This window comes from Misgurnus anguillicaudatus, chromosome 7 (assembly GCF_027580225.2).
Source record: "Misgurnus anguillicaudatus chromosome 7, ASM2758022v2, whole genome shotgun sequence".
Taxonomy (NCBI): domain Eukaryota; kingdom Metazoa; phylum Chordata; class Actinopteri; order Cypriniformes; family Cobitidae; genus Misgurnus; species Misgurnus anguillicaudatus.
Window position 1 is genome coordinate 28,665,096 of NC_073343.2, and position 18,264 is coordinate 28,683,359.

General features: G+C 36.7%; 1 protein-coding gene across 1 annotated transcript in view; it reads left to right on the top strand.

The window, feature by feature from the left end:
• ush2a (Usher syndrome 2A (autosomal recessive, mild)) overlaps window positions 1–18,264 on the top strand; it is a 328,621-nt gene that overhangs the window by 251,660 nt on the left and 58,697 nt on the right. Inside the window, 4 exon segments of the mRNA XM_055171788.2 lie at window positions 4,387–4,494; window positions 5,871–6,054; window positions 13,857–14,014; window positions 18,087–18,245. Of these exon segments, the coding sequence (XP_055027763.2) occupies window positions 4,387–4,494; window positions 5,871–6,054; window positions 13,857–14,014; window positions 18,087–18,245 (609 nt within the window).

Sequence of the window (18,264 nt, forward strand, 5' to 3'; positions counted from 1 at the left end):
CGTGATTATCAAACCTGAGTCAGGCACGTAGTTTCGGGTAGCGTCTGATCTCTTTCCAGTCGGGATTAATCTGAATAAATTCACTCCTTGGAGATGCAGCTGATTTCTAGCATTGTCAAAGCAGGAAAAATGACATCCTCGTGTCCAGGACAAAGTCTCAGTTATTTATATATTTTAGATGCATGTCCACAGCTTTGTTTCAATTGAATTACATAAGAGATTTGTACCTACAGTAAAACATTTTGAAAACCAGCTTGATGGTTTATGTACCAATCTGTCCACTGTTGTTCTTCACGAGGAATCTCCTGCCACGTGACTCTCTGATGTCGATTTCAGGGGCTGTCGGCTGCTTGCTGTCTCTCTGCGTACTCCAGAGGGAATGCTGGGAAGCTCCACGCCTTTGTAAATAAGCTTGAAATCAGCAGGGACCTTCGTACGGCTGGAGTTCCTGTGCAACTCGCTGGCGCCCAAAGATATTTCAGTGAAGGGCTTTCAGCATTCTCTCCATTCCTCTGAAGGCCCTGAAGTTGGCAGAGGCAGCACGTGCCAAAGCAGTAAGCCAGTCTGGGATCCCGCGGCGAGCGGAGAGGGAGGGGATCTGATGGCATATTTGGCCGGCTGGCAGTGTGGCGTGTTTAAAACTTGGCTGGGGGAGATGGCGGGCATGGGCGGGACTCTGGCTCAGTTGTGCGGCAGTGGCGACAGCGTTCAGTCACTGGCAGCGATTGCAGAATGCCTTTGCTCTGGGTTTCCTTTGTGAAGAGGCTCTAAAGCCACATCGAGACTTTCATGTCCCTCCGCACGGAGCTGCTGGTAAATCCTTCCAGTGTTTTGTGCCGTGCGGCCGAGCTGGGTCTCTGCTCTCCACATCGACTGCTGCTGCAAGGCACCTTTGTGTTCCTTAAAACTTCCTGCACTTGACTTTATTAAACGCACACATACAGTTCACTATACTGTCCAAGCTTTATGTTTTACTACAAAGCCACCAATTTAAACACAACATGGATTACAGGCTTATATCTTTTGTAAGTTACTTCTTTTTTTAAGTTGGTACCTGTGAATTGATACAGCACAATAAATATTTATGATTGGTTACATTATGGTTGCAAATAAGTGACAAAAGGCAAAAATGAATATTATATGTTGTACATAAGGTGGTTTTCCGGACATGGTTTAGATTAAGCCAGGACTAGGCCTTATTATTTATATTAGGACAATTACGTTTTTTTTTTACAAACATACCTTACCAAAAACTAATTTTTGCTGTGCATCTTGTCACAAAACCGTGGCACAGATATACTGTATTTAAAAATAGGTCAGTGCAATCTGTTTTTAGTTGAGACATGCAGCTCAAACATGCATTTTAGTCTTAAGCCTTGTCTGGGAAACTGCCCCTATATAAAATATAATGTGTGTAATGCATGTATTGGGATTTTGCACCCTTTTGTAACCGCAGGAGTCGTGCGCATGCCCACACACTGCAAAATCTGGCGCTTTTATATGACAGTACTTCCAATGACAAAGGAAGTTCCTGTTCCTATTGTTATTGTAATGAAAGGAAACCAAATTAAAGACATCAATAATTAAATCATTATCAGTTTTAACTGCGACTTTTAACACATTGGTAAAAATACAGTAAGACAAGGTAAAAAGAGAGAAAGATATTATTTTTTCAGCAAAATATAAATAAGGAAAGTTTTTCGAGTATAACATATGGTGATTTTATATATATTTTGTTTTCTAATGTCTAATGCTTTGTTAAGTAACAAATTGTCAAATTACCATTTTATTTGTTATTTAAATGACCTCAAAATAAATAACCTAAAAATTCCATCTAATATTATTGCGCTATTTTACTGTAATTTGACTCAAAAGAGATTATAAACTGTATGCTATGATATAAAACTATATCATATTTTAAGTTAAGAATTCCCATGAAAAGTATGCATAGGTTTTTATTAACTGGTGTAAATTATACACTGTAAAATTTCTGTAGAAATTACAGTATTTATGGGTATTACTAGCAACTGGCTGCCGGTAGCTTGCTGTGGATTTTGCATTTGTGTTGTTTACTGGCAACAGTTTGTTTAGGGTTGAATGAACATTACACATTTTCGGTCTTTGTCTTCTACAGTGAGTTACTGGGAACCAGCTGCATAATTACGGCAAATTTTTTACAGTGTAGCTCTCCATTATGCAAATTATGTTGTAAGCCATGCATTTATTGGACATTGGTAAATTAATGATTTATTATTTACACACTGTAAATAAATAATAACAATGTAATATATGTTTTTATGTTACTTTAACTTAACAAATTAAGTTAAACAATTTCAACTTGTTTTTATAAGTTATGTCAACCTATTACAGGTCAAAAATTAAATTAGTAGGTTAAATTGACCTGATTTTTTGTCAATTTGATTTCTTTTACCTTTTTTATTTCAATACTCTGCAAACAATGTTAAATCTGTAAGGTATTAATATACACTATATTTCTAAGCAAGCTAAATGTTGAAGTAAACAATTATTGGACATCTTATATAAGCGTGTAAAGTCATTGCGTTGTGTATAAGCAGCACTTCCAGAGTTCCCTTCACCTGGCTTGTTCTGTAGCAGCTCCGAGTTCACCGAGGCCTGATAGAAGAGAAGAACCTGCCTCCTAAATTATGCGTGAGCGGGGGGGGGAAACTGATCCTATAAAAGGCATCATGGGTAGTCTCCTAGCTTGGCCGAAACGTAAAGCCCACAGATCGCTTCATAATCCCCTTCAGACTGAAAAAAAAACATTAAGTAATTGTAGACAGGAAGTGGGCACTTAATTATTTAGAGGCTTTATCAATGTGGCAGGTAAAGTGAGTAAGCATTGCAGACCTTTTCTCATCAAGCCTCCACATTCAGGATGGCACATATCGGCCATCATCTCCTCATATTCTCTAATGCAAACAATAAATGGCAGCTTGTCAATAAAATATCTTTTTATATCGTTTATTACCTCACACGTCCTCATCGGGCTGTACAGAACAATTTGGATGACAGTTACGGCATTGTTTCACTTTGTGTTAGTCGTGTGCTATACAAACGGGCCGATGGGTGCTTCGTAGGGTTAACTAAAATGATTGATTTTTTATTTTATTTATTTATTTGCCATTTTGAGTAAAGGTGCATGTGTCTTTAACAAGCTAAGAGTGCCCCCTTGAGTTTGTTTGAGATTTTAAAAAAATTGTGATTGTGAGATTGTGAATAGCAATGTTTCTGTTTATTGTTTTATTAACTGGAATAATATTAATACTTATTTATAATTACAACTTTATGATTTTCATTAGTTATATCACTAGTCACTGCTTTAACTCTGTGCCCTTTTTTCAAATATCAACAACATCATCTATCATATTTTTACATATGTAACGTCTTATTTTTCACATACAAATTTAATTTGGTATACTATTAATATTTCTACATCCAACCTCCCTACGATTAGTCTTAACAAATCATATTGATAATGCAATCTTTCTTTTAGTTTCTCCCAAGTACCGATCGCTATATTAGGTTGGATTTACACCATGCAAATTACTCAACGCTAATAACTTAACCCTCAACGCTATAATAACCTAACCCTTCTAGAATACACACCTGGACATGTTTTGCATGGCGAGTTAAGCTTTAAAGGCAGTGTTCAGCGGCTGTCTCCCTGCGTTTAGTATGCTTAACAGAATCCTTTACTTAACCCAAACACAGCTCAACGTTCTGAAAACATTGATCTGTGTTTGGGTTAAATGAGAGAGGCTGGCAAGCATACTAAACAGCCGGGTGCGTGCATTTTTTCAGATGTAAAGGGAGACCTGGCACTGCGAGTCGATGGACACGGGCACGACTTTGGGGTGCACGGAGTTCAGGATTAGATTGAGATTTAAAGTTTATACAGGATAAGAAGCAGATCTTTATATCTGTATATGTATAGTGTTTTTATCAAATACTGTAAATTAATGTTGCACTTTAAATTATTCATAAACAATATTTCTTTTATAATTGTTACTACTATTGTTATCAGTTGGTAGGTGTATAAAAATTTTATAATAATAATAAAAATATCTTCTTCCATGTCTGCTGTTTACTTTATTGGCCTATGATTTATAAATGTTTTGTGTTGTTCATTACTGTAAATAATTAGATACTTTAAAAATCCTAAAGAAATCTTTAATATTTGTTGGTATCATGTGAGAAACATCACTAAGAGTTCATATATTGGTTTAAATCAGCCACAGTCATTTCAAGTACCAGTGCATTTCTATATTGCTATTTTTGGCATTCACAAAAAGTGTATGTATTTATATGATGTAGTGTGCATGTTAAAGGCAGTGTGTTTATCCTTTATTTATGTTTTTGCAGGTCTTCAGCCTCACACCAACTACAGCTTCATTCTTGTTGCATGCACTGCAGCCGGTTGTGGTGCAAGTCAGCCATCTATAGGTCAGACGCTGGAAGATGCACCAGCAGGTTAATGCACACACTTATATAGACTCATTAATGCTCATACATACACTTGGAAACTATTTTTTCTATATATACAGTACTGTGCAAAAGTCTTAGACCACCAGACTTGTTGTTTTAGAAGTTTTAATGTTCATCCATATTTATTTTCAATCTATTTTATTAAGAAACAAATAGAAAATACAGGAAATATTTTTGTTAAATTTTTCCTGTATTTTTTCTTTGTATCTTACTAAAGAGAGCGAAAAATAAATATGTATGGTCATTAAAACTAGTGGTGGCCTAAGACTTTTTCACAATATGTAAGGAATAATTGACGATGAGCCGTTGAATTATTTAAAAATAATGCACACCCAAGGTGGAAATGCAGCACAAGTTGGAGTGCCGTTACCTATAGGTGTGCATAATTGTCAAATAATTAACTCTTTCGCCGCCAGCATTTTTAAAAAAAAGTTGCCAGCCAGCGCCAGCGTTTTTCGTGATTTTCACAAAAGTTTAATGCCTTCCAGAAAATGTTTTTTTTTAAATATATAAACATACAATAAACCAAATGAAAGAACAGACCCTCTGCTTTCAAACAACAACAAAAAACCGTTTCATCCTACCTTCAGTAATTCTTTTGTAATCAGCTTTTGAATATGGGTAGGTTTCTGCAAAATTTTCCAAATTTTCAGCAAAAAGCAGAGATAATTCCATTTTTGTGACGGACTTTTCATAGAGATCCCATTCAGAGCGATCTTTAAAACAGACACGCGCATGCAGCCGCTTGCCATAGGGCAATACTTCCGGTTTTAAAAAGTTGCGGAAGGGCGCCACCTGGTGGATAATAGCGGCATTGTGGAAAGCCGGAAATACTCGTGATTGGCAGGAAAGCGTTTTCTTTTGATTGACGAGATATCTCGTCAATGGCGGCGAAAGAGTTAAAAGGACCGGAGTCAATTATTCCACTTATACCACGGTTACCACAGACATTACCCTGGTGGTTATTTAAGGCATTTGACAGGTTAGGCGTGCGTTTATCGGTAAATAATGCATACCCATGAAAAATTTCTCACCCAATCAGAATAAAGCATTCAACAGACCCGTAGTATACGTAAGGAGTAATTGACGATGGGCCGTTGAATTATAAGAAAATAATGCACACCGCAGGTGTGCCTTATTTTTGAATAATTCAAAGGACCGGAGTCAATTATTCCGCTTATACCACGGTTACCAAAAATATTGCTCTGGTGCCTATTTTTAAGAGATTTTTAAGGTTAGGTATGCGGTTATTGAAAAATAATCAACACCCGTGGAACATTTCTCAGCCAGTCAGAATGAAGCAATCCCCAGCCCCGTGGTATACTGTGTATTAACTGTTTCTTAATCTCTGATGGTCCTAGATGTGTGGACAATTCCCAGGCATATACAGGTGAACTCCACAGCAGTGGAGCTATATTGGAGCCATCCGCTCAAACCCAATGGCCTGCTTTCCCGGTATCGGCTGCTGCGCGACGGTGAGGTCGTCTTCAGCGGTGGCGGAGAAGAGATGAGCTACACAGATGCTGGCCTTCAGCCCAACACCAGGTTCTATCTATCAGCCATCTTTAACAAGCCATTAGCACTTGATGATCGATGACATCTAATCCTATGTGTGTCTTAAAGAATCCAGGGACTCTACAATAACAGAGCTCTTTGGAAACAGACCTGCTCTTATACCAAATCATTAAAAGTTTTAAAGAACAGTGAGCAGGGAAACCAGCCAATGAGATGTAGAATTGGCTCAAAGAGTCGCATTGATCGAGTTCCCTCGTGATTCGGGATAGCACAGTGACTGGGAACTTTTCTGCTGTTGATGGAGACAGAAGACGCTCTTATGCAAGTGTACTTCTTACCATGTTTAACTTTGAGAAGTGGCCATATTTGAATATGCTCTTATAGTAACTTAAAGGATAATTCCGGTATTTAACACTTTGAGTCTCATTTCAGGTTTGTTTTGGATGAACTACAGTGATGGACACAAAAATTTTGACAATGGGTTGTGTCTTGAGTTTTTGACTCGTTTAGAAGCGTCTCTTGACTGCTTTAGAATGGAAGTCAATGGCCATGCACAAACATGTCATTAAAACAACACTTAACATTCATTTTCAAAACTGTGCTACTCACCGAGTGGTTCGTGGTGTTCGTTGATGATTAAAAACAAGTTGTGTAGCGAAATAAAGTTTCTGTCGTGTTTTATTTGGCATTTTGTAAAATTCCATTGACTTCTCTTGGAAGACTCATTGCTCGCTGATATATCACTCCGCCGCCAGGAAACAGAAAAGGGTCTGTTTACATGTGGTTGTAGTTTTTTCGCTCGGTTTCTCTCAGAATAAATTTTTCCATTATTTGTAGGGCTGGACCAGAATATTCGAATATTCGTTCCGTGGGTTGACATTCGATTTTTAGTTTTGAGATTCGAATATATATATATATATAAATATTTTACAGCGTTAATGCAGAGCTTTTGCCAAGCAGGAAGTGCGCTTCACGCTCCCGCTCTATAGGTGTCGCAGAGAGACTAACATCCATAGCTAACAGCCACCAAACGGCACCAGTGGAAGATCGCCTCAAACGGAAAACGCGCTTCCTGCTTTGGCATTCACGCTAATAGTGTTGTAAATAATGTTCAGTTTCTTGCAAAAACTGATTGATTTGCTTCACAAGACGTCAATATGTCACACGGAGTTATGGGGGATTACTGTTGTATTGGATATATATGCTTTAGCTCTTAAAGTGTGCGGATCTGTTGACTTGCATGACGGAGCACTGGGGTTTCTGCAAAATATCTTCTTTATTGTTCTGCCGATGAAAAAAACATATTGGATGGTGTAAGTGTTATAAATAAACTTGATTTTGAAAGTATGCTACCGTTTTATTACAGTTTGTTGGACTACGTTCATTCATGCTTCAGACTCAAATATAAAGCGGAAGTATATACGCGGTTGTGAGGTATCTGAAAAAATAGTTCCACTATAGCAAATAACACGGATTGAAATCATACATTGCGCCAATATATTTGTTTTTAATCATCAACGAACACCACGAAACCACTCGGTGAGTAGTACAGTTTTGAAAATGAACGTTAAGTGTTGTTTTAATGACATTTTGTGCATGGTCATTGACTTCCATTCTGAAGCAGTCAAGAGACGCTTCTAAATGAGTCGAAAAGTCAAGACACGACCCATTGTCAAAATTTCTGTGTCCATCACTGTAGTTCATCCAAAACAAACCTGAAATGAGACTCAAAGTGTTAAATACCGAAATTATCCTTTAATATTGTAATGCATTACTTTCAAAAGTAACTTTCCCCAACACTGCTCTTATAAAACATAATAATATGAACATACATACGTTTTTTGTATTTTTGATTTTTTTAAGTGATGAATTTTGAAAAACGAACTAGTTCCTGGGTTGCATGAACAAGCTAGCAGGTCTTAACCCGTTAACTGATACTGTCCTGTGAGCGAGACACTCGAGTGTACTTACATATTTTTCATGTACATTTTTATCTATCATGACAAACTATATATTGTTAAAAAGGTCTAAAAATGTAGTTTTCATATTTCAAAACCTTTTAGCAGTAATAATAATGCAATGATTGTAATTTATTAATTTGTGACAAGAGTATCCAGCAAACCAACACAAACCTATTTTTTTATAATTATATGTAATAATACTATATTGCATTATTTTTATTTATTACAGTAAATTTAAACTGCTATAACAAATTTTTTCTTATTTAATATTTTCACCTCCAGACACTTCCGTAAAAAACTTTAAAACAAGACCAAACTTAGGCTTCTAGACCAAAAAATGCCAGAGTTACATTAATTTGGAGGGGTACATCACCTTTTACCCCTCACACCAGGAAAAAATATGCTTGTTTTGGGTTTACTTGACCCCATTTTGCTATATTTTTGGGAGACATTTTCGAAACTATTAAACTAACAACACAAATTTTGTGGGGGGATATTTAAACCGTGTAACAAGTACGACACAATGGCATGTATTGGGGATAAAATGAAACTTTTTTTAAGAGAGATTAACCATGTAAGGTCTAAGAATGCAGTTTTCATATTTCAAAACCTTTTTGCAGTAATAATAATGTAATGACTGTAATGTATTAATTTGTGACAAGAGTATGCAGCAAACCAACACAAACTTATTTTTTGTTATAATTTTATGTATAAAATAATACTATATTGCATTATTTCGATTTATTGCAGTAAATTTAAACTTCTATAACAATTTTTTTTCTTATTTAATAGTTTCACCTCCAGACACTTCCGTAAACACAAATTTTGTGGGGGGATGTTTAAACCGTGTAACAAGTACGACGCAATGGCATGTAGTATGGATAAAATTAAACTTTTTTAAGAGAGATTAACCATGTAAGGTCTAAGAATGTAGTTTTCATATTTTAAAACCTTTTTGCAGTAATAATAATGTAATTACTGTAATTTATTAATTTGTGACAAGAGTATGTAGCAAACCAAAACAAACCTATTTTTTGTTAAATATTTTTTGTTAAAATTTTATTTATAAAATAATACTATATTGCATTATTTTTATTTATTAAAGTAAATTTAAACTTATATTAAAAAAATCGTATTTAATATTTTTACCTCCAGACACTTCCGTAAACACAAATTTTGTGGCAGGATGCTTAAACCTGTAACAAGTACGACACAATGACATGTACAGTAGTGGGGATAAAATTAAACTTTTTTAAGAGAGATTAACCATGTAAGGTGCAAAAGCTAAAACAAAGCAAGCTAAAAAGAATCAAATAATCAAAAATATCAATATTAATTTTTTATAATCATAAAAATTTTTATGTAACTAAATATGGCACTTTTATTATGTCACAGAAAGCCAAGTGTATTCTCAATGTGTTGTTTTTCATAAAAATATCCAGTCTTGGCATCTGGGAAATCTGTTGGTGGGCTGTAATCCAAAAATGCACACAAGCACATTGTGTGTGCCAGATAATGAGTTAGTTTGCGCAACATATTGTGTAAATATTTGCAATGGTTCAGTCTCATAAGCTGCTTAAGATACAGGATAAATCTGTTTGTTTCATTATTTTACAATCAGTGATTCTGAGATTGTTCAGTGCATTCTCTTAATACATACATAAAGGCAGACAGAGAGAGATTTAACCCTTTCAGCATGCAAATCTATTTCTATATGATTTGAGCAGTCAATGCTATCTGTGTCCACTGATTGGACAGTTTAGACAGGTCATTCGATCACATGACCTCCAGTTTTATTCATACTTGAACTTGATACAGACCATCCTTGGGATAGCCACAGCGTTTAATTTGCCATAATTCCAGATGACCTGCCAAAAGGAATTCCCTTGCTCTGTGCTTTTCCCACTTCCACTCTTCTTCCAATTTAGCTCAGTAAGGAGCGTTACATAGGCACACAAGTGCTTCATTATCCGAAGAGCTATAGTTTGATGTGTGGAAACGGTTAACCGTGGATTGGAGGTGGGGGGGGTTGCCTGCACTCCTGCTCATTGATTATTTATGACAATGTTGATTAGCTGTCACTTACCTCACCATCGTAGAAAGTCTGTCTGACGGGTGAAATATTAACCTTTCTCCCTCTGGGAAAACAGGTTAGCTGCTCGCCACCACCTTTGATTCACCACTTTGTGTTTATTCGACTTAAAGTATGCAACATATTCACCCGGCGCCTGCTTCTACGCAGCTGAGACCTCTCGCGTATGTGTGTGCATGTATGCATGTGTGTGTTAAACGCTCTCTGATAAATATGCCTCTCTAATGCTTTTATTGCACATGATGAGCGCGGTATATAATGACTGATGTGACAATTTTAAAGGGATAGTGTTGGAACAATAGTTAATGCGAAGGTATTAATGGCCGGCTATGGAGTTTATGGCAAATTAAAAGCCTTTAATGTTGAACATGACCCACATACATTGCTAATTCGGACCTTTGCACTGACACCCATCTCTGTTTAAAAGGCAAATCTATCTTGTGAAGTCATGTATGTAAGAAACAGCCTGCTGCAGAGTGTTTTTATAACCCACATCAAGCCACTTATACACACACACACACACACACACACACTTTTCTATTGATATGCATATTCGTTCAGAGCATCTGTCACGCCTTTCAAAGATCACAGTGAAGGGGCTGATCAGCATTGCATTAACACTGTCATCTGTTAAATAGTATCACACCGCATCGATCCAGTAGAGACTTTCCAATGAATCAAGTCTAATGTAAAAGTGAAATTAAAAGCTTAGTCAATTGAGCATTTGCTTTTTGTAGTAATCAATCCAATCTGATATGCATACAGTACACATAACATTGTTAATTCTCTAAATCGTGGGTCTTCAACAGAGGGTTCGACGACTCTTGGGGGCCGTGGTGGTATTATCGGGTGTCTTCCTAATATTGTTTGAATGCAAAATAATTTTTTGAAAGAATGAAATTAGGCATCAAACATAATTATAAAAAGGTGACCCTTGCTTGCAAAATGAGTCAGAATGCCAACAGACTCATTTTGAGCTACGGGGAAAAGAAAGCATAAATGTCGATTTTGGTTGAAATTGAGGTTTTCATAAAAATAAGTACATTAAGCCCTCTTCTAGCAATCCCAATGCCAAAATGCTTAACCTATTCAAAGATGCGTGTCCATCCACATGCACGTGACATGGTGGTTTCGGTTTTAAAACATGCAGGAATGAGATAATGTTTTTAAAAAAAAATTTGTTAAAAAAGTTATTAAGAGAGATAAAGTTTGGCACCTGATTGATGTTAAAAGAGCCATTAAGAGTATTAAGAACCATAAGACATGAAAACTATCTTCTTAGTGCTGATGTACAGATCTGCATGCACACAGACGCGCAAGTGCGCGACTCCGATATATACACAGAATTAAAGTTTTAAAAATATTTTGACAAGAATTCACGCAGATTTAGGGCCCTATCATACACCCGGCAAAATGCACCACAATGTGAATATTGCATCTATTTTTAAATGTTTTATTTTTATTTTTAATGCTACCCAACGGATTTATTATATATGATGACTTTGTATCTGTGGATATGGTGAAATGAGAACCTTTTATAGACGGTTTCAGCAGTATCAACATAAACAAGCGGCGTCCGTGGTCAACACGTAACTTCCGGTAAACTACGCTAAGAATTTATTTAATAAGCAAAAAAACACGCAGATTACTTAGGAAACCAAAACATTTGTTATTTTCGATGAGGTATTTGTTCAAGAGTTCAGTTTAGCAAATAGTCAGACCATTAAAAAACTGAAACCGTAAGTAAAGTTTGGACCAGACGTGTATCGCGTCACAGCACATGCGTCCGATGAAACGGTATATAAGTAATGCTTCTCAAAACACTCACAGCGCTGTCCGAGTGCTGAAACGTTTCGTCTCTCCGCACGTTTGTAAATTCATTATCTTGTGTTTGTTACAAATAAAGTATTTTTAGAGTACAAACCTTTTCTTGCATATTTGTAAGTTATTCTTTGAGATTACACTGATCATGTAGGCTATCCATACATTTACAGCAATTAAATGCCTACTATTTTTTCTTCCATGACTGAAAGAAAACGATTTTCAAAGGTTTTAATACAAAATATAACAATTTCAATACAAATGAAAACAACGCAATTTTTTTATATCAATCTTAAACTGAGGGTCTTCTTCCTCCGTTTAGTTGACAAATTCCGCTATTTAAATAGGGAATCGGCATGACGACACCGCAACTGGCTTTTAAAGGGGATGAGAGCTGAGACTCTCATTGGTTTATTGCACGTTATGCCCAAAACACACCCATTACTCATTACGAGAATAGGAACAACCCTTTTAGACAGTGTACTTGGCACACAAACCATTTTTCCCATCGTTAAATTAGCAAAAGTGGATTTTAGACACGCCTGTTTATACTGTGCGCCGTGGGCTTTAGACAATGCGCTTAGATTGTTAAAATAGGCCTCATAATCTGTTATGTCTTATGTGAATGTTTGGTTAACTGTTGAGAAAAAAATCTGATGTGTAACATTATATTTGGTAGATCTTGAAGAAGCTGTATGTCTCAATGTCAATCAAACAATAAAAGAAAGAATAAAGTTGAACAAATATTTTTATTATAATATTGTTTTTGACTGTGTGTGCTGAAACTATTAGTTTTACTAGTGATTTTAAGGTATGGATGCAGGGATTTTTAAGTTTTTTTAATAGAAAATGTCAAAATATAAATAACTTATTTGTGAAAATTTGCTCATTCCGAATCATTTTGCCAGCACGGGTCACAAATGTAAACTTGAAATGAACACTGTAAAGATTTTTATTTTTTACCGCTGTGTAAAAATTTACCCAATGCTGGGTTGTTTTAACCAACTGCTGGGTTATTATACCCCATGATTGCATAACAACAACCCAACATTGGGTAATTTTTAACCCAGCATGTGTTTTGTCCAATATTTACCCATTATGAGTCAAAAATAACCCAGCCATTTTTAAAGTGAAGACCATTACGTTCCCACGATAAAATCTATTTAGTTTAATTAAAATGTTAATCAAAATTATATTAATATCTTTGTAACGTAACCATCATTACAAAGTTTTGTGTTATAATTTATAATAAATGAGAAACTCAGATGCAAAAGCTGCTAATTGCCACCAAAATGAGATGATGAATCTCTTAGCACGTACTATGTGTTTATCAGAAATACAGCTTTTCTGTCAGAATCCGCTAAACGTCACGTCCTCTAAGTGCACAGAAGATGAATTGGATGAATGATGGCGCACGAAATGACCAAACTTAGATCCGTTGTGAGTACCTGGACCTGAATACAACTCGAATGTGGCAGTGACATGATCATTATTTGCAATCTTTCTAGTTGCATCTTTAGCAGTTTTGCAATTCTTTACAATGTCTTGTTCAAAGAAGTGGATTTTTTTGTGGAGGTTAAGTGTTAGTTATATTTATCTTAAAAAAGTGAGTTACATATAAGTTGTAAATGGCATCAATTTTTATTAACTAAAAAAAGATTCAAACATTTGGATTGCTTGTGAGTTTTTAAATAACAGTTTAGGGACGCTCCAATGAACAACGTGAATCCTCAAACCAAACCGCACTTGCTGTGAGAGACACGGCTTGATGGCAGAATCGATGCACCCACCTCTCTCGCGGACAATGAATAATTAACCACGGCATCGACTCTCACCTGAAATGGAGAATTGCAGAAACAGAGGCGAATTTAACTTCTGTGACAGGAGACTTTTAAGCTAATAGCATAATTTAGCTTCGCGGTTTACTTATTTATCTCCTATCCGTCTTTGTTTCACAGGTACGTGTACGAGTTGGAGGCCACCACAGGTGGAGGTAGCAGCCTGAGCGAGAGATACGTCATTCAGACCCCCGTCTCTTCCCCAGAAAGGATTCCTCCACCGTATAATGTCAGCCTTCACGGCCCCCGCTCCATCTTTGTTGCCTGGTCACCCCCAGGTAATGTTTACAACCTAATGCACTATGCAGGCTCTCTATTTAGCACTCACGGGAGGCTGATTTATCCCCGCTCGGGCCCGGGAGAGTGACGGCACGCGGGCGGGGATTTACGAGTAGCGTTGTGTGTAATTTACCAGGAGCCCAACATGGTCGCGTTGTCCATGCATCAGTGCGGGCCGGACGTAGATGGCATCCACCAATCAATTAGCATTGAAATCTAAGTGACAGCTTTTCCTACCTCTAGTGTGATTTAAAGGAGAGAAGCGTGAGATGTGCTCGCCCTTCACCTGTGCGTGCTCTCCCATCACTGTCCAATCCTGTCTCATTCATTCTCTCGTTCTCCATCTGATGCCGTTGAGAGGAAGTTCAGGTATTGGATGTTATGCACTGTGCAGATCACTTGCAGGTTTCTGTATTTAGTCAGACGATGACACACATAGGTTTGTTTGTTGTATTTGGCGAACGTTTTAATCCAAAGCGACTCACAGTGCATTCAAGATGACATAAAATTGTACATTTATGCATTTGGCAAATGCTTTTATGCAAAGTGCTCTCAATTTACACATTTTGTTAGTACACTGCAAAAAAAATGATTTTCAAAAAGAAATTGTCGTAGTATTTTTGTCTTGTTTTCAGTAAAAATATCTAAAAATTCTTAAATTAAGATGCTTTTTCTTGATGAGCAAAACTACCCAAGAAAATAAGTCTAGTTTTTAAACCAAACATATCAAATTTAAGTGATTTTGTGCATAAAACAAGCAAAAAAAATCTGCCAATGGGGTAAGCAAAAAAATCTTGAAAATTTTTCTTAAACACTAAATTCAAGAAAAATTGAGAAAACCCAATAGGCAGATTTTTTTGCTTGTTTTAAGCAGAAAATCACTTAAATTTTATATTTTTGGTCTAGAAACTAGACTTATTTTCTTTGGTCATTTTCTCATCAAGAAAAAGCATCTTAATTTAAGAATTTTTACAAATTTTTACAGAAAACAAGACAAATATACTAAGAAACATTTTCTTGAATTTTTTTTTTTTGGAGTTTATGTGTTAACCCCATACCTGTCAATATTGGTATATCTGGAATTTTTTCGAACCCTAACAACACATCCCCCCCCCCAGTACTACGCTACCCAGTCTCACGAAATTTTGTGATATAGTCACGTAACTTTTTTATTCTTTTTTCATGACATTGTCACGAATTTCTGGTTTTTTTCGTGATCGTATCATGAATTTGTCATTGTCACGTATTGGTTACTCAACTCCTTTTTCCTATTTTCAAACCATTGTCGCTTCAGTTTAGGCTTAGATTTGGTGTGTTTGCGTTAGGATGTCACTTTAAGTATTGGTTTATACAATTTTTTCAGATTTTCTTAATATTTTCTGATTTTTAAACCATTGTCGCCTGGCGTTAGGGTTAGAGTTGGGTTTGGGTAAGGATGTCATTTTATGTAAATCTAACCCTAAACCGAAGCGACATTGGTAAGAAAATAGGACAAAACAGTTGAATAACCAATACGTGACAATGACACGTAAACAGAAATTCGTGATATGATTATGAAAAAACGCAGAAATTTGTGACAATATCACGAAAAAATAATCAAAAAGTTACGTGACTATAGACGGTTTCATTGGACACACGTGCTGTGATGCAATACGCGACTGGTCAAAACTTCACTTCCGGTTTCGTTTTTTTTAATTGTCTGACTAGTTGCTAAACTGAACTCTTGAACAAATATCTTGTTAAAAATAAGAAATGTTTTGGTTTCCTTTGTAATCTACGTGCTTGTTATATAAATAAACTATGTTTAAAGTACTTGTTGTCATTTATTCTTAGCGGAGTTTACCGGAAGTTACGTGTGGACCACGAAAGCCGCTTGTTTATGTTGTTACTGCTGAAATCATCTATATCACGACATTTCGTAAGACCTGGCTGTACTACGCAAGGGAATGGATGGAAACACTGCAAAATATGACTTTCTTACATAGTATTTTTGTCTTGTTTTAAATACAAATATTTTAATACAAATATCTGATTTTTTTACCTTTGTCGCCTGGCGTTAGGGTTAGAGTTGGGTTTGGGTAAGGATGTCATTTTATGTAAATCTAACCCTAAACCGAAGCGACAATGGTAAGAAAATAGGACAAAACAGTTGAGTAACCAATACGTAGCAATGACACGAAAACTGAAATTCGTGATACGGTCACGGAAAAACACGGAAATTTGTGACAATATCACGAAAAAAGAATCAAAAAGTTTTGTGATTATATCACGAAATTTCGTGAGACTGGGCTATACTACGCAAGGGAATGGATGGGAACACTTCAAAATATGACTTTCTTACTTAGTATTTTTGTCTTGTTTTAAATACAAATATTTTAATACAAATATCAGATTTTTTTTACCTTTGTCGCCCGGCATTAGGGTTAGAGTTGTGTTTGGGTAAGGATGTCATTTTATGTAAATCTAACCCTAAACCGAAGCGACAATGGTAAGGAAATAGGACAAAACAGTTGAGTAACCAATACTTAGCAATGACACGTAAACCGAAATTCGTGATACGATGACGGAAAAACGCAGAAATTTGTGACAATATCATGAAAAAAGAATCAAAAAGTTTTGTGATTATATCACAAAATTTCGTGAGACTGGGTTATACTACGCAAGGGAATGGATGGGAACACTGCAAAAATGACTTTCTTACTTAGTATTTTTTTTCTTGTTTTTAGTACAAATATGTGTTTTCGTGACCTGAGAAAATAAGTCGACAAAAACATTTCAAATTTAAGTGAATTTGTGCTTAAACAAGCACAAAAAACTGCCAATTAGTTCATAGACTCTTTCCTATCCACCCAGACCGCTGTTGCACGTTCGCACCAACCACCCTGCCCACCTGCTGCCCGTCTGTGTGCAAGACACTTAGTCTGTCAGATGTGTGAATGCACTCTTCAAATCTGTATGCACATATTTGTTTTCCTTCGAGAAGGTTTGGGCGGGCGCTTAAGCGCGTATGTGTGCGTATTCACACACTCAAGAGTGATTTCATAGGCTAGATTCAAGCAGTCCTGATTGTCTGCCTTAGATGTTTCATCTTTTGCCATTATTGCCCCATTACGGCTCTCTCCAGCGAGAGGGTCCTCTTAAACAACCTCAATTACCCCATAAGAGCCCTTAAACAGTCCTGATACCCACGGAAAACATTTACATAGCCCCGATCTCTTATTGACTTTACATTCCGAGAGAGGCGAGCAAAAAATCTATGGCCTCAAACTACAATATCTCACGCTTGGTTAAGTCCGAATGCAGAACCGTGCGCGGGTTTAAGGCGCACCTGTGCTTGATGAATCAGATCTGATAGCATGTTCCTTTTCCTTCCCTTTGTGCCATTATTTCTTATTAGGCTCTCATTTGAGTTGAAAGTGCAAAAACTCCAAAGTCAGTGATTAGTTGTAAATAATAGAACTTAGGGACCTGCGCGATTGAACTTCTTAGGCAGGAAGCTCTGATCAAAGCGCCATCTAATTCCAGCGGGTTTTTGTATCTCGGGCAAAAGACTACATCTGCTCGGGGAGACTGCAATGAAGGAAGTTGAATAATTTAACTTTTTCATTTGTAAAGATAATCAGCCCGTTCTGAATACATCTCGGGTCTCATAAATGTTGAATAACCTATCAGCCTCCAGTTGCCGTAAATTATGAAAGGCGCTAGTGATGGGAATATTAACAAACCGTAGATGCCAAGACTCTCCATCCTTTAGTTTAAATGTATTACACGAGACTGCGTCCGTGAGCGCGTGTCCGTGCGTTTCGGACAGCGGTCGGACGGACGAATCGGGAATATGTCTGGTTGCCCGGAATGATGTTGAATCAAGGGCAAAGATTCCAGCCGTGTCAGACACGGTCAGTGTTTGCACTTAAAAAAGAATTACGAGTACACGTGACTCTTCATATAATGACAGGTTGAACTGCTTGTGTGGGGGTTTAATGTTTATTGTAGCTAAGCAGATTTGGAGGAACACTTTTTGAATATTTTTTTATGTTGTTAAAAGTGACTTTCTTCTTGTGTATTCTTTAGGTGTGTTTAATGCAAGTGCACCCTTGGAATATAACATCCTGCTGAACGCAGGTACTGAGCGGCCCCTTATTCGCTCGGCTGGCCCAAATAACTTTCTTCTGATACAAGGACTGGACCCATACACCAAATACTACATTCAAGTGCAGGCCTGTCAGCCAGGTACTCACCTCAATGCAAA